The sequence below is a fragment of the Theropithecus gelada genome, chromosome 1 (genome assembly GCF_003255815.1).
Source record: "Theropithecus gelada isolate Dixy chromosome 1, Tgel_1.0, whole genome shotgun sequence".
NCBI classification, from domain to species: Eukaryota; Metazoa; Chordata; class Mammalia; order Primates; family Cercopithecidae; genus Theropithecus; species Theropithecus gelada.
The window spans coordinates 199,951,318-199,973,447 of record NC_037668.1 but is presented as its reverse complement, the minus strand read 5'-3'; the positions used below and the strand labels follow the sequence as shown (position 1 = coordinate 199,973,447).

The 22,130-nt window shown below is 45.0% G+C and overlaps 1 protein-coding gene across 2 annotated transcripts in view; it reads right to left on the bottom strand.

Moving 5' to 3' along the window:
• Positions 1 to 21,287, bottom strand: part of RXRG (retinoid X receptor gamma) — a 44,817-nt gene extending 23,530 nt beyond the window's left edge. The window contains exons 1-3 of one of the 2 annotated variants that reach the window (XM_025392909.1): positions 20,678 to 21,287; positions 4,611 to 4,858; positions 624 to 681 (exon numbers count right to left, since the gene is read on the bottom strand). Coding sequence is in view for 1 of the 2 variants with exons in the window: in XM_025392902.1 (XP_025248687.1) it covers positions 4,611 to 4,858; positions 20,678 to 20,726 (297 nt within the window). In the remaining variant the exon portion in view is untranslated. The remainder of the gene's footprint in view (positions 1 to 623; positions 682 to 4,610; positions 4,859 to 20,677) is intronic. The other variant, XM_025392902.1, reaches the window with a different exon arrangement.
• Positions 21,288 to 22,130: the final 843 nt, after the last annotated feature.

Here is a 22,130-nt window from a genome sequence, read left to right as displayed (position 1 = left end):
AATGTTTCCTATATCACATTATCTAAAAAGTACATCAATATCTTCCCAATTATATATTGATGTCTTTAGAAATTGCTTCACTCCACTTAGATGCTCCCCAGGGCAGGGATTGAATCTCATACACATTTTTGGTATCTCCAATGCCCAGTACTGGGCCTGCTTCAATAAATGCTTGTTGAAATGAACTTCTCTACAACCTTTCAGAAACACCGGACACCTGAATGACCTAAGTATATAATACTATCACCTGGGAATAATCCTAATAATACCAACTTACGGCTATAGAGCACTGCACATGTGGAGAAGTGATTTTTAAATCCACATCTTCTTTGACAAGCCTAAAAAGATCCCTGTAGGGTAATCAGGGCAAGTATTTGTCACTCCACGATAAAGAAAAGGAAACTGAAACAGAAACAAGTTAAAGTGGTTTGCAAAAGATTACACAATTTCTGCCTTCATCGTACCAGTTCCGATCTCTTTACTCCTTAAGCTCAAAAATCCAACAACTGCAAAAAGAGAAGCACAAACAACGAAATGACAGAGCACAGAGTAGGACACTGGCCCTGCCTTCTGCTCCCACCCCTAGACAGTTCCTCCTCCCTGCACCCCCAAATCGTACTTACGCGAGACCCAGGTCACAGAACAAACATGCTTCCATCATGAATCCCTCTCAGACCAGTCCTGGGTGAGGAAGGCAGGATGCATAGGAATAATCTACCCAGACAATCCAGAGTCCAGCTCACTGTAGCTAACACCAAGGCCTTTTGTCCAGTGTCATCTCGTTAACTGGGCAAAGCTTTGCTGCAGTGTGGTTCCAGAGTCCAAGCCCAGAACACTGCTCAGGGTCTCAGGCTGCTGAGATTCCCCGGCACTTGGCAAGCTTAATATAGCTCCCCACAGCCAAACTTGGCCTTGGCCTCTGCACACAGCCCAGTTGGCCAGGACCAAAGCTTCCATCTGACCTTTCAACCCCAATCCCTCTGTACAGACATATGGTCCAGGAATAGCAGCCCTGCTACTCACACAGCTCTGAAGATGAATTGACTGGCCAGGTTTGGCTCAATCAAACTTGAGTGTGGTGGCTAAAAGTGGCCTCAGAGGGATGGTGCCTTGCCCAGTTCCTACCCACAGGATCTGTCTACCACCTCACCCTATTTTATTTCTTTTTAGATATTATGATTTTTATTTGAAACTATCTTGTTTATTCCTTAGGATTTTGTGTGTCCTGCCTGCTATTTTGTAATTGCCATGAGAGTAAAGACCTTGGCCACCTTATTCCATGCTTATCCCTAAAACCTAGGACAATATCAATTAGTACCTGATGCACAGTAGGTCCACATAAATAGTTATTGGGATGAATGTCAATGCCCTTTGCAAAACTGTACTTTCATCCCAAAACTTCAATGTACTTTCTGTCTCTAACTACCAGATTTTACTCGCCTTCCTGGACTCTGTTCACAGGAAAGAAAGGGAATAAACAAACCTCATACATTATGAAGCATAGGGTATCAATGGCCCTGCTGATTACAGTGGCTATGGGTGGTATAAATACATGTAAACCCCCACTGCTTCTTCATCCCCACTCCTCCGAGCAGTTTTATACTCTCACTGGGGTCAAGGAATATATATTGAGCAGTTTATAGGTCCTTCTCTTTGCTCCCTTCAGGTCTGCCCCTGCGTCTATGACAGCACACAGGCAGCACCGAAGTGCAATGGATCTGCATAATGTGGCCACCTCTCCCACAAGATTCCCCGGGAGCACTGATTATCCATCTTTTAATCCTTGGCAGCCAACAGGAAGATCTTGGGGTCACTGTGCAAGTCAGCATATATCACAGCATTAGGAAAATGCAGGATCGTGAACACAGGGTTGCAGGCCAGGGGACAGGTTCTCATTTTGGCTCTGTTTTTGACTGGCTGTGTGAGGCTGGACAAGTCACTTGGGCTCCCCAAGTCTTGCTACTTCATTTGTGGAATAAAGGGTTTGGACAGAATGAGTGATCCTCATTTGAGCAGGGGTGGGGCAGTTAGGATCCCTGTGGGGCTTTTGTTACCTGCACAAGGGCCAAAATATGGGATGAGGGAGAAATGTGTACTCTGAAAAATGTCCTAAAGGTGAGAACCATAAGATTAGAAACTGGGGTGAAGATGACTGGCCAAATTAGACCCAAGAACATAGTTTATTTGGCCTGAAGAATGCATTAAAAGTCTTTGAATTTGAACAGCTTTGAGGGAGCAGGGCAGTTCTCCACAGTCCACACCCGCCCCATTGACTTACACACCCCTCATTCACTCACCTCCTGTGTTACCTGACTGGCCCCAGCTCCTGGAATCCCTACACTAGCCTATCTCTAAGGCAGTTTCCTAATTATCTCATCCATGGAGCAATACATTTTTAAAGTCCTTACTGGCTGTATGCTATAACTCCACAAGAATTTGCTTTCAGACGCCTAGAATATGAGGTGTCTCAGAGGAGACTCCAGGCGTGGTTACTGAAGTTCTCTCTGGAGTAGCAGAAAATGCTGACATAAAAGGAGCCCTGCCTCCTCTTCAAAACCATATTCGAAGGAGGCTTTGGGACTGCGTTAGTCAGTGATCTCCAAAGAAACAGAATCTATAGGAGGCGTGTGTGTGTGTGTGTGTGTGTGTATGTATTTTAAATTTCATTATAAGCAATTGTCTCACATGATTTTGGAGGCTGATAAGTCCCAAGATCCACAGGGTGAGTCAGCAAGCTGGAGACCCAAAAAAGCTCATGGCACACTCCAAAGGCCAGCAGGCTGGAGACCCAGGAAGAGCAAATGCTTCAGTTCAAGTTCAGAGACAGGAAAAAAATGATGTCACAGTTCAAAGGTCATAGGCAGGAAAGTTCTCTCTTACTCAGAGGAGGGTGAGCTTTTTTGTTCTATTCAGATCTTCAACTAATTGGATGATGCCCACTCACATTAGAGAAGGCAAACTCCTTTACTCAGTCTACCTATTTAAATGTTCATCTCATCCAAAAGCACCCTCTCAGAAACACCCAGAACAATGTTTAACCAAATATGAGGGCATCCTATGGCACAGTCAAGTTGACACGTAAAGGACCTGCCAGTTCTGCCTCTAGGTGTGCTGGTAGTTGGGGCAGCAGGAACCCTGGCTATTATACAGGGAGAGAAGAAGGTATGGCAGATGGGATTATTGTTCTTAATACTTCACTCCTTTTCATTCTTCATATTCTTTGCATCGTGTCTCTGCAGTACCTCCCAGTAGCATAGACACAGCCTTCTTCCTTGTCCCATCAATGTTGGAATCTGTCATATTTTGTTTTGCTTGGTTTTGTTCTTTTGAAATGGAGTCTCACTCTGTTGCCCAGGCTGAAGTGCAGTGGTGCAGTGGCACGATCTCGGCTCACTGCAACCTCCGCCTCCCAGGTTCAAGCTATTCCCCTGCCTCAGCCTCCTGAGTAGCTGGGATTACAGGCGTCTGCCACCATGCCCGGCTAATTTTTTGTATTTTTAGAAGAGACACGGTTTCACTTTATTAGCCAGGATGGTCTTGACCTCCTGACCTCGTGATCCACCCACCTCGGCCTCTCAAAGTGCTGGAATTACAGGCATGAGCCACCGCCCCTGGCCTGAATCAGTCATTTGGTTTTCTTACGCTGATGGAATATCAGTGGGCACGATTTGAGCAGAGACTTCACTGTGCTTTCTGGGTTGGGTTTGGACTTTCACATTTCTATGACACACCATGAGAAAAGCATGCCCCAGGTAGCTGCTGCTCCTACTGAAACCTGAGTGGGCTATAGCTGAGCCCACTCACTCACCATCTGAAGCAGAGCCATCTGTCCTAGTCTAAGGTAGACATATGAGTGAGAAGATAAGTGTTTGGGGAATTTTTTGTTATGCAGCATTATTGCAGCAAGAGCCAACCATTACAAGAGGGGAAGGATGATGACCTTAGTGTGGTATTGCTAGAAGGAAGTAAAGACATCTGCTCATCCTATAGGCTCTGCAGAGTAGCAACCTACCATGTACCGTGCAAATACCTCTTCTCCTCCATCATAGCAGAAGGTACTCGAAATTAAGGTAAAGTTTCCTTCCCGAGTTCCCATAGTCTCAGAGACAGCATGTAATGCAGTCTGCCTTGTTCTCAATTTATCCATTGCCATACCTGTCTATTTCTCCTCTCTGTTGTAAGCTCCTGAAAAGCAATGGCCATATCCTGATCATTTCTGCATTGCCTTTAACAAGAGCACATGGCACTTCAGTGACTCAATAAGTGCTCATGATTGAATTGAGAAGAATGAAAGAGGTCCACTCTGCTGATGACACAAACAACCCTGAGAGATGTTGAAATCACAGCCAGGGCTGAACTACTAAAACCACAAAGCAGGCTCCCTTTTGGTCACAGTCCCCTGGACCATGAGGAGTTGTCAGTTCTTCAGGACCGCTCAGCCTGAGGACACATGCAATGAAGGCCCTGCCTGAAGGACGTCTGCAGAGACCATCCAACCCCTTCGCCAAGCACACATTATGCACCTGCTGAGTGCTGGTTCTGCTCCAGGAGCAGCCTGGGTGAGACCATGTAAGATGGCTGGAAAGGCCTTGGAGAGGAAGAACACCTACCTGAGAGCTGGGTGGGGCAACCAGGTTGATTCCTGGAGGTGCTGCCAGTGCTCCTGAGGGTGGGCCCATGGCAGAGGTGATGACTCGATACGGAGAGCCCAGGGCATTGAGGGGGGTCCCCACTGCACTCAGAGTCCGTGGGGCACTCACTGGGGTGTCCGTGTAGCTGGGGTGGCTGTCCATTGGCTTCCCTGTGGACAAAGCTGCTGACGGGCTCATGGATGTAGAGCCAGTGTGGCCAGGGGAGCCTGCAAGGAGAAGAAGAATATAGGTGGTGGGAGGTTGGGGGGCAACGAAATGGGCCCTGGGGGACAGAGGCTCAGCCCCACCTTTCTTTCCTGTATCTTGCCCCTCTTTTTAGCCACACCTACACATCTGTGAGCCCTAGGTGCTCTCACCTACACTACCCTGGTGGTATAAAGACAAGCGAGGGACACAGCGGGGAGAGGGCCTGGCCTAGGACAGAAATAAGCATGGATGTTCTCTGGGGCCCAGCTTGGAATCCACTCTGGGTGATGCTGGATCCACAGCCAGTGCAACAAGGGGCACAGCCCACAAGCTCCTGGCCTGAGTGACTGTGGCCTGGGCCAGCCAGCCAGGGAAGGTGAGTCTATACCAAACCTCAGATGGGGAGAGCGAGTAGGTTCCCAGGCTGCTCCAGAATTCCCTGCCTAGAACTCATATTGCTCTGAGAATCGGGGCAGGGCTGAGATCCATTCATGTATATGCAACAAACATTTATTAGGGTGCCAGGTGCTAGGGATTCAGAGTTGAAGAGCACACAGTCGTTGACGTCAGGGATCACATTGCATAATAATGATGGGGAAGGCAGTGGCTGTCGTCATACTCCTAGTTTCCTATATCTATTGAAGCTTTATGTACATGATGTTCTTGTCCTGTCCTTCTCTATAGCACAAGGTTAATTAGCACTCAGGGGAGAAGACTTGGAATGGCTAGGCATGGCTTTATGGCCACAGAGGCCCAGGAAACACAGGAAGGCAAGTGCAGACCGGACTGCTGAGACCATTTCTGCCTCCAAGAATAGAATGCTGCAACCAAAAGTGTCTGTAGAACAGGGTCTGGGTGAGGAGATCATCAGTGCCACTTTCTTCCAATAAACTGAACCCACATTCCCCTGTAGTCAGTAGCAAACTCGAGATGAAACAGGAGAGTGCCCTCCTGTCATCTTGGGAGCCCCGCATGGAACATTCTCTCCAGAAGAGAGGAGCTATAAACTTTAGGATCTGTGGCAGCAAAGCAGAGACTAGAAAACACCATGGGGAAGCCCACCGTGGATCACATCATTAGATCCCTGTGCAGCTAGCATGCAAGAACAGATGCGAGGAAGCCATGTGCACAGTAGCAGCACGCGGCACATCCATGGCACCCACGCTGTCCACATGGACAGAAAGGGAGAGGATTAAGTACTCAGTAAGCACGGCCTGCTGGAGAAGCTACCCCATTCTCAGATGGCTGCTGTGAGTCAGACACCTTGCCAAGCAGATGTGATAAGGAGTGGAGGAAGTTATATGCCTAACTTTATGTGGCTCACTATTCATTCAACAAATACTTCTTGAGTGCCTACTATGTGCAAGGCATTGTCCTAAGCCTTTGGGCAACATCAGTGGGTGCTAAGTGTAGTGTTAGGAGTAGGATGCTGGGAGCAACTGGCTTCCTTCAAATTCTGGAGGACAACAGGGAGTGTCAGAAATATAACTGTGAAACCATTCTTAAACATAAATATCCCACTGGAAAAAATGTCAACCTGCAGTTTCTCTTGGAGCTTCTGCTAGCTTAGTTAAGGGCTACTTGTAGAAGGAAGTCACTCCAAGGAAGCTGTGACCCTCGTTCTACCTATGAAGCTTTGGTCTATCAGGGACGATTGCCTCATAAACAGGTAAGTTCCAACACCCCATGTCCTAAGTACCACAATCAAGGAGGAAATACATGCTGCAGGCCCGCGGGGGAGTGGCAAAGTGGTTAAAATGAATAACTCACATATTTATTATTTGTCCTCAATAGCATCAGGCAATTTCCATAATGTTATCCTGACAAAGCCTATGAAGATCATTTCAGCCTTTTGCAGATGAGAAAACTTAGGCTCCATCTAACCCCATACCATTCCCCGTTCCAGGGTGACTTACCTCTGCCTCCACTGTCTAGAAGCTCTTATTCAACCTTCAAGTCTAACTCAAGTGCCACCTCCTCCAGGAAGCTTTTCCTAGTGTTCCTGGTCTGGTTTGCTGCCCTTTTCTGTTTCCTAAAACTGTCTGTCCTTACTCGTATCTTAGCATTTGTTATACTGTATCACCATATTTGCTTATTCCCCTGTCTTTCCCACTAAACAAAAAGGAAAAAACCATGTCCAGTTTTGTTTCTCCATCTCTATCAGATTACCTGGCACTGCCCAGGTAGTTAGTTGCAAAGCCTCAATTCAAATTGCCAATCTGAAACCCACACTCTCCTCTGTGTTTATTGTCAAGGACAGCAAAGATGATTGGAGAGCCATCTGCACCAAGAGTACAAGATGACTCAATTATGAAGTGATCTCAAGCTGAAAGTTCATCTGAAGGAGAGAAAAGAGGGCAGCACTCAAGAACTCAAAGCCAAGAAAACCAAGAGACTCTTTTCAGATGGCCACTCATTGGAAAGAGCAGTTTTAGACTCTTCTGAGGCCCTGGGGGCTGTGACATTTAACGAGCCAATGTATACCTTGAGTCTGTTACTAAGATAAAGTGTGACAGGAGAGTTAGGAGCCAGCCCTGACTCAATGGGTGAGGAGCCATGAACTCCACTGGGAAGACAGCTGTCCTTCCCCCATGACCAAGCTATCTGAAGGAAATTGACTTTCCCTTCTTGCTTAGGCTTGCCAAAAACAGACCAGACCACCCTGCAACTTTCCTTTTTATTCTGCTTTAAACAGATCTGAGAGAGACTGCGCCTTCTATTTCTTTATCCCCAGGGTCAAGAACCAAAGCCTGACATCAGGCCTAGACTGAGGGGACAGGCAAGAGCAAGAGTTTGCTTCACACTCATCAATTCAAGAGTTCCAGGGTGTGGTCCCTCTGCCACCAGTGACAAAGGACATTTTAAGTGGTATGTCAGCAAACTTAAAAGAAAATTAATAGTTTTAGATTTATGTTTTCTGTTTCCTGTTGTTTATCGGGAGGGACTGAGCTCTCGTTTTTTGTTATAAAATTATCTTCCTAAAGATAGCTATTTAAGCTTTCTTAAAAACAGTAAATTGATTTAAGAAAAAGTCTAAGTACAGAGGATATATAAAATATCATGAAAATAGTATGCAAAGGAATGATGTTTAAGAAACATCAACCTGCACAAAAATATACAAATATGGACTTTGAAGAACTCATGAGTTGTTTCAAAAATAAAATGAGATAATGATGTGAAAGTGATTTGAAACTTAAAGTACATTTTTGTTGTTATCATTATTAAAAAGAAGTAAGGCAACTTGACTACTCGGCACAGTGGTGAGAATAGTACATTGTTGAGATACAATGAAATAATGAGTTAAAGTTTGGCTATCAATGGCCTTTAAAATGTGATTTATTTCTGTTGAGTCAATGACCCAGAAGAGGTGGGCTATTTTATAACTACATTTTAAAAAGTAAAATAGAATTTTAAAAGGCAAATACATCTTAGACAAATGCATTTTAGTTCTTTGCTTCTCACAATGGCCCAGTAGTTCTTAGAAATAAATAGCTTTGCTTTTAGACAAGTTGGAAAACAATAACTTTTATGACAAAAGTGTTTCTCAATGGAAAATTCATCTATTCTCTCAAATAGACACTAATGCATACCTGTCTGTGATGTCTTTGTCAGCCTCTCTCATTCCTTTTTTTTTTTTTTTTTTCCCCCACAGCCCCATGGAAACTATAGCTAATACCAATAGGCACCACAAGTTTTCCAGATACCTGATTATATCTTATTTCTTTTCCTTCCCCACCGAGAGCCTTCTGGTTAAGCTATGAACTAGGCAGAAAACTGACAGGTTTCCCTTCAGCACCAGCTGCAAGTAGGCAGGCTCCTGTTTGAGGGATGAGTGGTGTTTATTGCAAATTGATCAAGGGTAGACTCTGTCTAGCCCTCAGCCTAGGATAAGTCTAGTCCAAATCTGAAGTCAAGGTTTTCCCTAATGCTCCCTTTTGGTCCTTGCAATGATTTAAATGCATGTGTCCTTCCAAACTTTGTGTTGGAATTTAAACCATAAGAGAGTAGTAACAGGTGGGGCCTTTTGGAGGTAAGTAGGCCATGAGGGCTCCACCCTCACAAATGGGATTAATGCCCTTATAAGACAGGACTTCAGTGAACTGCCTGGCCCCTTCTCTTCTGCATCAGAGGATGCACCATTTGTCCATTTTTCCATCCCTTCCATCATGTGAGGCACCATCTTTGGAAGCAGAGAGTGGCCCTCACCAGACACGAACCCACTCGCATCTTGATCCTGAACTTCCAAGTCTCCAGAACTGTGAGCAATAAATTCCTATTATTTATAAATTACCTAGTCTGAGGTATCTTCAACAGCACAAATGGCCTGATTCAGTCTCTCAGCCCAATTCACTCTGTGACGTGACCGCTGGCCCTGGCATCCCATCAACCTTGCTCCCTGCCTTCCCCTGTGCCCTCTTGATCTTCCAGCCACCTATACCAGATGCCTGGAAAATGCACCAAGTCTGTCGGCTGCAGAGTTCATTCTCTTTGCTCAGGCAATGATTTTATTTACAAAATAATTTATCTAATGAAAAAGCGCTAGTGGAGTTCCTCAAAAGGTTTTCTTCTCTCCTGGTAACATACCCAAGAATAGCATTGCATCCTCCTGGGTCTCATTTCCCCCAGTAAGGAGCTGGCACTCAGTGACCTGTAAGATCCCTTCCAGCACTAATGTTTCATGAGCATTGGGTAGGACCTGGCTCATTGGCACTGAAAAGAAAGAAGTGCAGGTGTTGGTGGTCTGGAATGGTCTGAGCCTGGACCAGGTGCTGAGGGGTACCTGTCACCATCAACTGGACCATGTTAGGCCTTCAAACCATTTGGCATTCCAATTAAAGGTGCTAAGAATGTCACCAGGAGCCGAAACTGAGAAGGGAATCTGTAGAGTGCATAACTCTACAATGACTCCAAAAGTCCCTGTGTTCATTGATGGCAGTATGGTTTCAGGGATGCAGGACTAAGGAGGAGACAAGAGCTCGGAAGTCAAAGAGTTCTAGGTTGAGGTTCTGCCACTTTCCAGCTATGTAAATTTGAGCAAGGAACATGACCTCTATAAACTGCAGTTTCCTCATTCATAAATTGAGACAAATAGGCCTAACTCAGAGGACTGCTGAGAGCTCCTGAGATTATGAAGTCATTAATTTTTTGTTAATTAATGTATATAACTAGGTATAAAGTTTATCAACAGAAATTATTTGCATAAGAAAGCAATGTCCCTGATGTTTACCAGAACCCCAATCTCTAAACAATGAATTGCATTGCGTTTGTGTGTGTGTCTGTGTGTGTGTGTGTGTGTGTGAGAGAGAGAGAGAGAGAGAGAGAGAGAGAGACTTACTGAGAAAGGGGACACAAAAGCCAGGGTACTTAGAACTACAGAATTCTTACCAAGGTAAGGAAGTTGCTTAGCAACCTCATCCTCAGCCAATAAAAGCAAAATGTCAAGCATGCAGTTTTTCTGACTGGCCAGACAAGGTAGCAAATGTCTTGGTGTTTCCACCCCTTTGCTGCTGTGCCAGGAAGGGTAGAGAGTTTGCTTTCCCATTAGCAACCCTCTTCAGGTTGGAATGGAAACTTGTAATGAATCATCGATAATGGCTAATGCCCACCCATGGGGAAAGGGACAGAGCTAAAGACTTGGCATTTTTCAGAGTCAGGAGTCTCCATATGAAGTCACAGGAGCACCATGGGGCCCTGTCCCACTCTGATCTCTCCCACGGTGGAAGTGTCACACACCAAAGCCTGCCTCTGTTCCTCCAAGGGAGGGATATGGTGTGAAAGCCCAGCAATCACAGGATTCTCAGACACGTGGCTTATTTTTCTTTGTCTGTAGCAAATTTACTCATATATCCTTTCCCGGCTTGACTCTTAACACAGACATGCTGCTGAGCAAGGTCAGCAGGAGACTGCCAGGCACAGGCACTTCAACCAACAACTGACTGTCACCGCCTCTGTTGTGTAACAATAACAATAACTAATATTTACTGAGCAACTGCCACAAGCCAGACATGGTTCTAAACACTTTATACATGTTGAGCATCTCTAATCTAGAAATCCCAAATCCAAAATGTTTCAAAATCCAAAACTTTTTCAGCACTGACATGACTCTCAAAAGAAACGTTCATTGGAGTATTTGGGATTTTTGGATTAGGAGTGCAAAACCAGTAAGTATATAATGTAAATATCCCAAAATCAAAAAAAGATTCAAAATCTGAAATATTTTGATTCACAAGCATTTCCAATAAGGGATACTCAGCTTGGAGTGGCTAATATTTATTAGGCACCTACTATGTGCCATTCACCCTTCCAAGGGTATGGCATGCATCATCTTGTTTAATATTCTCAAGGGCCCTTGGAAATAAGGTACTATTAGTATCCTCATCCCCATTTTACTGACAGGGAAGTGGAGCCACAGGGAGATTAAGCAAACTGCCAAGACCTCCTAGCTGGTAAAAAGCAGGGCCAGGATCCAAATCCAGGCAGTCTCGTGCTGGGGCTGCTGTGCTGAACTCCTGCACTGTGCTTGCCACTTGCCAGGGTAGAAGAGAGATAGTGGAAGGTAAGCCCAGATAAGCCCAAAATGGGTGGACTATGTGTAAGAACAATTAAGATACTCAATTCTTACCCTATGCTCTTTACAACTTACTTATGGATCATAATGCATTCTTTTCCTTTAGAACACACATAATTGCAGCAAATGAACAAAATGACTAGGAGTGGGGGGCAGGGGACTAGGCCCCCAAAGGTGCTAATAAAACAAGGATTAAAATATTTTCCCAGGTGCACCTCAACTTACTTTAATATGTGGAACCCGATTTTGCATTCTGGAGTAGAGGTTGGCAAACTTTTTCTTTCAAGGGTCAGACAGTAAGCATTTCAGTCTTGCTGGCTGTACCGTCTCTGTGACAACTACTCACAATATCCTTTGTAGTGTGAAAGCAGCCACAGTCAATGGGTAAGCTAATGCACACAGATATGGCTGCATTCCAATAAGCTTGCAGACCTCTAGGGGATCATTCTGGAGAAGTTCTATTACCATTACCGTTTCTGATCGCTCTTCAGTTAGTAGTGATCCCCAACACCTTAGCACCACACTGCTCTTCCTCCAGCTTCCCTGTCACCAAGCTGGATTGACTGTCAAAGCTACACAGAGGGGCCAGCAGATCATCGAGTTCAACCCCTCAGTTACAAGCAAGGACACTGGGGAAAGCAGGTACGGCTTGCCCAGGACCTGTGGCTGTTTGTGGTTCCCCTGAGTCCCCTTGGAGCCACCTGGGGTGGCAGGAAGGGGAGTAGAGGGGGCTGAGCCACAGTGAGTCCTCCTCCCACCCTTTGGTAAAATAGCTCAATGCTACCAACCACAAGGGTTACCCTTCCACAGTGTGAGGGTTAAATAAAATCAAGCCTGGAAAATTCTAAACACATAATAAAAGTTAGTTCCCTTTTCTACAGAAAATCTGGAGACTATGGCACTAAATTTAGCTAGAATTTGGTATGTACCTTTTTCTTAGAGGAGATTCGCCTGTTCTTAAAGTGTCAGATGGCACACTATGAGATGCTGACAAAGTAAATAAGACATGGATTCTGCCTTGGAGGGAGCACCATTTTCAGAAAATTATGTTTTCACAAATCATCCCAGGGCAGGCACTCATGAGGTCAGACAGAAATGGAGCCATGACCTGGGACTTCCAACTCCTATCATTTTCAGGAGACCATCGCCCCAGGCGGTGACTTTGAGAAGTCCTGACCCCCCCATTTCCTCAAATGCAAATGGAACAACCTGGAGTTCCTTGCCCTCTTTTATCAGCTACTGTAACCAGATGGGGGCAGAAGTGGGGGACAGCAAGAGTTTCAAGGTTAAAGGTCAATCCCAAACTCCTGTTGGGATTTCAGAATTAACATCCAAACTTGAAAAGTGGAGAGGCCTGTTATCATCTTTAATTCAAAAAGCATTTAAAAGATGTCAGAGGAATGGGAAACAAAGTGCTTAATGAGTGTTTTGAAGTGTTTCTTCTAGGCTGGTTGCCTGGGTTTCATTTCTGTGACTCAACATCTCCTTTGTTCCTCCTTTTCATTTTATTGGTCACTAGTGTCATGGGGAAGCAGCCTTCTGGAGGGTTCAGGGCTCACAGTATCTGTGTTTGCACAGCCCCAGCGATGCGGAGAGCAGAGGTTGGAGAGGAGGGGAAGAACATTCTAGACTGATGGAGAATGCCAGTCAGTCAGTCAGCCAGCACACCTGGCTAACCATCTGCTTGTACATGGGTTTTGTAAGACACCAAGAGCGTGAAGCCCATTCCCTGCCCTGGCAGAATGTATAAACTAGTGACAAGCTCTGATGCCTTCAAAACATTTGGAGATTAATTATTTCTGCAATTTTTCTTAGGGCTGAGTTTAAGTGAATGGATTCAAAGAATTCGGGGATTTAGAACCTGAGAACAGATAATGTTCTGCATATTACCCAGTGGTAACATGGGACTAGGAATATAGTTTGCTGTATTTTAAGATGACTGCCATCTTTAGAAGACAATCTATAGAGATTGCCTCGTTCAGATAGAGAGAGCCTATCTGAACAAGAAATCCAGAGAGAGAAATGGACAGAGGTCATGGACTCAAGAGCTGGGTGTGCACATAATTGATGTTCAAGGACTTTAGGAACGAGGGGAGAACTGGGGGCACCCTTACTGGCATCTGCTTCAAACACTCATTGACATCTGCCTTCATGGACTAACTGGTACACGGTGTACCAGTATAAGGAATTGGCTTAAAGGGACAGCCAGCCGGTCCTCGTTAGCAGGATCCCCTGGAGCCTCTCATTTGTTAGGGATGGCATAATATCCATCTGTACCAGCAAGGTCTATAATTTGGTGCTGGCTGGGAAAGGTGGTGTGCAAGCAAAATGTCATTAATTATATGCAGAAATGTTCACAGAAATTCTGCTAGACTAGACTCAAATTCCAGGTCTATAACAATTTGCAGCAAGCCCTCAAAAGGGCCACTTTATCATTCTGAACCTCAGTTTCCTAATCTGTCTAATGGGAATAATTTCTGCCTTACAGACTACACTGTCAGTTTGAAGTTTGAATGAAATAGACGGTGGCCTCCAGGAGGAGGCCCCTCTATCTGTAGTGCTGAGATTGACTCAGCTCTGACTGAGTACCCTTAATTCAAGCATCTAAAATCTGAAATGCTTCACAATCCAGAACTTTTTGAATACCAGGATGATGCTCAAAGGAAATGCTCGTTGGAGCATTTTGGATTTCAGATTTCTGGATTATAGATGCTCAATTGGGGAAGTATAATGCAAACATTCCAAAATAAAAAGAAATTCCCAAATCCAAAACACTTCCGGTGTTAAGCGTTTTGGAGGAAGGATACTTAATTTGTATCAACTCATGTCATAACTACAGTACCACTTTAAGGTTGGTAGTTTTATTTTCCCCATTGTATGGGGATTAAGCACAGGGCTTGGCACAGAATAGGCACTCAACGAATATGTTTTGACTGATAACCCAGTGATTGGTATGGAAATAGATAGCACATATTTATAAAGAGTTTGGGGAATGTAAGACATTATGTAGCAGATGGAATAACCTTGAGCCCAGGAGCCAGAAGACCGACCTGCTGTTTCTGCCTGTGTGCCCTTGGGCAAGTCTCTCAACCTCTCTTCTATAAAACGAGGTGGTTCTTCAAGTTCTAAAAGTCTGGTTTCTACACAAAAGCAACCAACATGGTCATATTAATTTACAACATAATTAATTGAGACTGGTGACTAGATTGGTCACGGTATAAGCTAGTTTGTGTTTGTTCATTCACAAAATAATAATAATAAATGTTTGTTGAGCAAATAAGATGGTAGAAGTGTTGAGCCTATTTAAGATACGTACGTTTTCAAGCAATTTAAAAAGCATGGTAGGAGCATATTAGCATATTAACGGGGTGTTAATTACAAAAGAATCTTTTAAAGCAGGTTTTCTAAAATCCCCACTGAGTAACCATTAGCTTGTGGTACTTGAAACACAAACTATTCACATGTGTTACTTAGAAGTAATAAAATTGTAATTTAAAAGTAATCTGCCAACTTGTCACGAATTTAGACTGATTTTTCTCTCAATTGATCCAAATGAGTGAGGTTTTGCTATAATTATATATAATGCTGGTAATAATGAGGCTGATTATCAATCTTTCCCTGCTTTTCACTACCTCCATCATTACAGATTTTAGGGGAGGGAGGCAGGCGTGAAGGGAGGTGGGAGGAGTGGGAGGGAGGGGAAGAGGGGGGTGGAGGAGAGGGAGAGAGGCAGGGATGCCACTCTCTCCTTCCCCCTTCCTTCAAGTACTAGAAGCAACCCCAGGTCCCACCCTGAGCAGCTCATCAGCCCTTCTCTGGGGGCTGCATGAATCCAGGTGGAACTGCCCTGTGTGGCTTCCAAAGGCTAGCCAGCTGGTCCGAACTGGGGTTGCATGAAGCATGCAGCAGCGTCAACCCATCCGCTAATGCATACTTTCATTCTCACATTCCCACTGAGAGGCTGAGAGGGCTGAGCCTCCAGGGGCAGAAGGAGGGCCTCTTCTACACGCTCTCCACTCCCCCACATGTTCCTTGATTTTCCCCACTGAGGAAGCCAGAAAGGGCTTTTGTAGCAGAGAAGGTGTCCTTCTCATCAGAAGAAAGTTTCCCTCCGCTCCCCATTCACTGGAAATTTAATGTCTAACATCTTGTTTTCTACATCTGTTAAAATGTAAAGCTTTGCACCAGTGAAACAGGTATAAAATACCTTCCCATTCCATCTCAGGGTATTGTGCAGCCTACATGTTTATGTGAAAGTCCCTTTGAAAATGCTCATAATAATTCAAATATAAGAAATGCATATTAGCTAATCCCTGGTGTCTGAGTGGCTCTTTTGTGGAAAGAGGAGGGAGAAGAAGATTAGGCTGGGCTGGGAGCCCTGAGGACGGGAACACAAACTGGGAGTTGAATTGTGAGGAGCTGGAGTCAAACTGTGGAGTGTTCTAGTGAGAAAGGCCCAGGGTCAAAATCCTGGGAGAGGCCAAGTATTGAATTGGGAAGGGGTGGGAAGGGCTGTGCTGGGTAACTGCTATAAGAATTTACAGAGTAGTACAATATAGTACATGGTAGGGCTGGGATTAAAATCTGGATCTGCTGCTTTTCCTCATATTCGAATGCCACTTGTATCATTTAGCAACCAAGTTCCCTTTGGCAAGTTATTAATTTCTCTGTCCCCCAGTTTTTGCATCTGTATAATGGGGATAATAAAACTACCAACCTTAAAGTGGTGTTGTAGTTATGAAATGAGTTGATACAGGTTAAGTATCTCTTATCCAAAATGCTTAACACCAGAAGTGTTTTGGATTTAGGATTTTTTTTTTATTTTGGAATGTTTGCATTATACTTAGCAATTGAGCATCTATAATCAAGAAATCTGAAATCCAAAATGCTCCAATGAGCGTTTCCTTTGAGCATCATCTTGGCATTCAAAAAGTTCTGGATTTTGAAGCATTTCAGATTTTAGATGCTTGGATTAGGGATACTCAACCTGTATTTTCACTTTCTTCTGAGGATCACTGAGCCAGGACTGAGTCAATCTCATGAGAGCCATCGAAACCCATGCATTCTAGAAAATTCACTTCATTCCCTGGGCCTTTGTGTCTTCTACTTTTAAAAAGAGGAGAAAACACCAGCTTCCTCTGGGAGCCCCTGGCACACCCGCCATCCAATGCTGGTGGCTAAGTTCTCTGCAGACCTAGAAGCTTCATAATGAGGGGAAGGAAGAGGTGGGGCATTTAGATTACTCTTTGCACAATTTCTTCCCCCAGTTGCTATTCAGCTCTCTATATCTTGGTGAGATTGTAAATGTTTTAGAAAATAGTTTATACTAAATATGTTCCTTCCTAAATCTCATAAACAGTTACTCCTTTCCACATAAACCTTAACCACTTATGCCCATGATAGGTTCCAATTAGCCACCCACATATCTGTGGAGGGGAAAAATATGTTCTAGCATACACACACACATGCACACACACACATACAAGCACGTCCAGCTCAGTCCCTTCTCTATGGCTATTTTCAGGTGAAAAAGCAATTATTCTACATGAATGGCCAGGGTCATCTGGACAGGTCTTTTGTAAATCAGTATGTCCCCAAGAGAAGCCACCAATTAATTCTGCAGAGATCACTGTTGCTCTTCAGTGTCTCTTAACCTACCGTGCAGCTTATTCCTCAATGGCCAGCCCATTGGGTCTGCAACAACCAGTCAGTGCTGAGGCTGCATTTCTGAGGTCGGATTGGGGCACCAGGAGCTCCCTGGGGGTGTGCTGCTGCCCCTGGCTTTGCAGAACAAATGTGTCACTCACAGAAGCTGTGAGAGGCAGCTCAGCAGTGTGAACTCTGGAAGCTAGTCTGCCTGGGTTCAAATCCCTGGCTGTGTCATTTTCTAGCTATGAGACCTTAAGCAAGTTATTTCACTTCTCAAAGCCTCTGTTTCTTCATCTCTAAACGGAGTATGAGAACAATGGTAACAGTACCCACTCCTAGGGTTGTTCTGAGGATTACATGCACCGAGGCTGGTAAAGTGCTTACAGTGGTAGTGAGCATTAGTGTTACAGTGTGTTTGTTAAATGAAATGAGAGAAGTCCTCTCTCTCCCTGATCTCCTTCTCACCCCGAGGATTACTGCACAATTGGATGGGGGGATTACAGGCTTTGTTTTGCCATCTTCTAAGAGGCAGCAACTGTCTCATCCCAGAAAAACAAACCTATTACTGAGCAGCTAGCAAACCCTGGACTTGGCAGAGAAGGAGAAGAGAAGGGTTCTCTCATCATCACATGGTAGGGCCCAAAGCTGGGGGATTGGGCACCTTTGTGGAGCCACTGTCACCCAGGTAGCCACCACACTTTGGCCAGTCTGAGCAATCTATTGTTCACTGATCGGATGATGCTCTGACATCTGGTAAGCGTGGTCCCAGACACAAATCTCTGGTGTTATTTCCAAAAGGTGACTTTCCTTCCTGGAGATTCTTATACAAATCATGGGGACCCTCTGTAATTCCACATGCTCATATGTAAAAGGGCAGGCAGTTATACACCAAATATTTTAATAAGTGCAGTGCAACTTGCTGCATTGGGGCAGGGGAAGTTAGAGGCCGAAGGTGACATCCACTCTGATGCTGCAATTTCCCCTATGCCTGCTGGTGAGTCCTCCTGTATCCCTCTCCCTCATCACAGAAAGTTCTCAAACAGACCTCCCTGCAGATGGGGGTGGAGTCCTTTGGCTCAGCATTTAGGCCTCCTCTTAAACTGGTGCATGCCAACAAAATGGAAAACGTCAACAGAACTAAACAAAATAATTGTTCTCCTCCCTCAAGAATGACAAGGAAAAGTGGCGTTAGAGGAGACATGTAGACAACCTACATGACCCTTTCCCCTCAAGTTCCCTATGCTGTACTGAACTATTTCCTTCCATAACTGAACCACTGTGTTTCCTTCTATCTGAAATCTAATTACACTGAATACCAGAGCCCCCACAATTATGAAAATCTATGCCAGCAAAATGTGGGGGTCTTTGTGGATTTAATTTTATTTTCCCAGATTCCACATTTATTATTTTACAATAATGTCTGATTTTTAACTATTTTGTGTGTTAGTCCCTGAGCAAGATAGAGGGGAAGAAAATACTGTATTAGGTAGCAAATATATGGACAACACTGTAGCAGCTGTGTTTCACATGCTAGCTCATTTAATTTTCACAATACTCTAAGGATGAGATTATAAATCCCATTTTAGAGAGAAAGGTGCTAAGGCTCAGAGAGGTTCACTAGCTTGCCTAAGGTCACACAGCTAGTAAGTGAAAAACTGGGAACCAAACTCAGTACACTACCTCTTCCCGTCCCCTCCTCCTCGTGCTCTTTTCACTATATTAAAGCAATAATATAAATTTGAGTAAGGGGGTTTTCTGGAAATGTTCTGCAGCTCAGCCCCATGTAAACTTGGACTTGTCTCTGCCTTCCTTTGAGCCTCATTTTACACATCTATAAAATGAGAACCTAAGATGCTGTTTCAGGTCCTTAGGATGCTAACATTCCAAGATGCCAGCCCCCATGAAATTTTAACTAGATCTTCTTTCTCTGGCTCTTACTTTAGTTCTCTCCCTAAATATTTCTAGCTTCAACTCTTTTATTCACCCAACTGTCTACAAGGGTCTCTTTGGCATTAATGAAGACATAGTCTCACAGACCTTGGGGGGCCCACGAATCTGGCTTAAAATGAGCATGCACGTCTCACAAATGAACTAAGATGTAAAGGAAAAAGCAATTCTCAGCTCTGAATGGGACTGAGGTGGGAATTGAGGAGGCTTTTCACATCTGGAGCCCAAACATAGACTAGAGATCAAATGCCCAGGACACAGCATTAGCCACTGCTCTCGCTCTGTCATCAGACTGGCCCAAAGAACTTGAACATCACCTCGGGAGCACTTCCATGGCCCTCACCTCAAGTCCAAGTACAACCTACCCAGGCGTTTGCTATTACACACACCATGCAGTATTACAAAGTGTCTGTGTAACAAGCCTGCCCCAGTCCCAAAGGGCAGAGACTGTGTCTCATTCACATTTGTGTTCCCAGTGCCCAACACCATGCCTGCTTCATAAAAACTACCCTGAATGAATGTGCAAACTCCCAGGTCTAACACCTGGTGACAGAGATTGCTTCTACCTTGCAGTGTTTTACCATGCCTCCCAGAGGGTTCTGCCCAGCTGAGTTAGGCAAGCTTTACTCCCAAGGCTTCCGATGAATTGGTCCACGGAGGAAGTCTGGAGAGCAGGAACTTTTCAATTCTCAAGACCTTATAAGAATTTCTGCTTTGTCTCGCCTGCCAGAATCTTCCTTTGGCTCCCAGCAACATAAGCTACATGCCTCCAACTGACAAGCAGGAGGCCAGTTGGTCAGCTGTTGCTTCCATTTACTCAGAGCTGGGCGGCTGTACTGTTTCTGTCACTGAATCAAGGGATCCTTGGGACGGATGTGCTAGGGCGTTAAGGCAGCCTGAGGACCTAGTCTCCGGAAGCTTCTGTGAAGTGTGACTGGGCTGCCCTGCCTGGCACGGTGACTTGATTCTTCAGTTTGCCAATTCTCTAAGAGCCCCAACCCCCCATCCCCAGATCTCTACCCCCAGAGTGGAAGTGATTGCAGCAACCCTTGCAATAGAATTGGGGGCAGCAGCAGGGGAGGAGAGAAGAGGCTATTAGCAAATCAAAAGGAAAGAAAACAGGGAAAGGAAAACACAGTAGCAAATTAAAACACTATGTTTTCTTTTTAAAAATCCAATTACAGGGAAATCTGCTTTTGGGTAAAACAATCATGCCCTTGTTGCAAAGTATCCCAGGAACCCTCAAGATAGGCAAAACCTTTTTAATCACATTTTTTTCTCATTACAAGTTGGCTAATAGGAACATCATAGTAATTCCCCGTTAACTCTTCCACTTTTCACACCCACACAAACACACTGGGTTATAACAATGCTCTTATTCTATCTTTGTCTCAGACACATTCTCGAGCATGTTGGTTTACTCTCTCCTTAGAATATCCCCATATCCTCATTCTGACATGCAAATGTATCCTCACCTACCGACCATTCTCACCTCCTCTCCTCTCTCATGCACGCGTGCACACACACGCACAAAAACGCTATATACACACTATATATGCATATAAACATATATGTTCTCCTTTTAATTCAATACTAATCCAGTCATTCGTATTTCCCAATTTCTTCTCAGTCTCTCATACAAGTCCAAGCAGTGAAGCCCAAGGGAGATACTTACCTCCATAGCCTGCGGGAAACTTCATGAAGTGGGAATAATTTCCATACATGTTTACTCTTCAGTTCATGTTCCTCTCCTGTGCGGCTTCTAAATAGTACAGCCTCTCCCGGCTCCCAGGCACAGCCTGGCTTTCTTCAACTTGGGTTAACAAGAGTGGTCATCGCTTCCTAGCAGCCCGGGGAGCACAGGCTGGGCCAGCCCTCTGGGATTAGTCAGGAATCTGCCTCTAGATCGGAGAGTCCACATAGTGCGTTTGAGACGGCTGTGGCGGCAGCAGCTGGTGCCTGTCAGTAATCACGCATAATGCTGCCGCCGCCGCCGCCACCGCTACTCTTGCCACCGCCGTCGCTGCTGCTTGAGATCCTGTTGCTAGTTTGATTAACTCAGGGTTGGGCTGCTGCGTGCGACTTTTCCAGCTCCCGGCGCGTCCCCAGAGGTCCCTGCCGGGTGGCACGATCTATTATCTAGGAAGCCAATCGATGTATGACCGCCCAGTGTAGGTCAGGAGAGAGGGGGCAGACGGCAGGGGATGGAAGACTCTTTAGGTGCCTGTTCCTTGACTTGCATCCACAAAAATCAATGGGGTTTTATTAAAATGTATTTTCTCATTCGAGCTTCTATCTGTCCAACGTACTTGGTATTTGATCTGTGAAAGGAGGAGGGGGTAGGGTTCAATTGAGAACAGGGCCCTTTCAGAAGCCCAAGGTTAGAAAAGCGTGATACTCAATCTCCAGCTACCGAAAGCTAAAATAGAGCAGCCCTTAAGTTGAGGCGGGCCTCTCCTGCTTGGGTGGCCTGAAGCATTTATCTGTGCTCTAACAACGGGAGGTTGACAAGTGCAGCTGGAGCCAGAGCTCACTCAGGTGGAAAACTTACAGGTAGGGAGGAGGGGTTGGCTTGATGTGAAGGTCTTTCTCTGCATTATTTTATATACCATTGTTATCCTGCCACCTGTTCAAAACACCACGGGGTCCTCACTGACCCAGAGCCTGTCTTGTGTGGAACTGACCCGAGATCAAAGAATCTAAGCATCTCGTTGACGTTTGGGTCTGTCATCGAGCTTTCGTGACAAGTCACCGCTCAGCCTATACTTGAACACCTCCAATAATGGGGAGCTCACCACTTTCTCATTCCATCTCTAGACAGTTTTCACCACAAGAAAGTTTCTTATAGAGATCAAACCTGCTCTTTTTCCCTACAGCTTCTGCCCACAGGTGCTAGACTGCTCCCAGGGGCCACACAAGAGAAGCCTGAAAGATGAAAAAAGTCTTTCGCAGTGGGATCCTCTGCAAATCCTGAGATTGATCTGCTGTGCCCATAATCCCCCTTTCCCTCAGCATCTCTGGCTCTTTCAGTAATTCTGTGTATCAGCAAGTGTTCATGTCTATTACCAACCTATCCCTTTTCTAATAATGTACTTCAATTTACATAGATACCCTCACAGTGAGGAAGG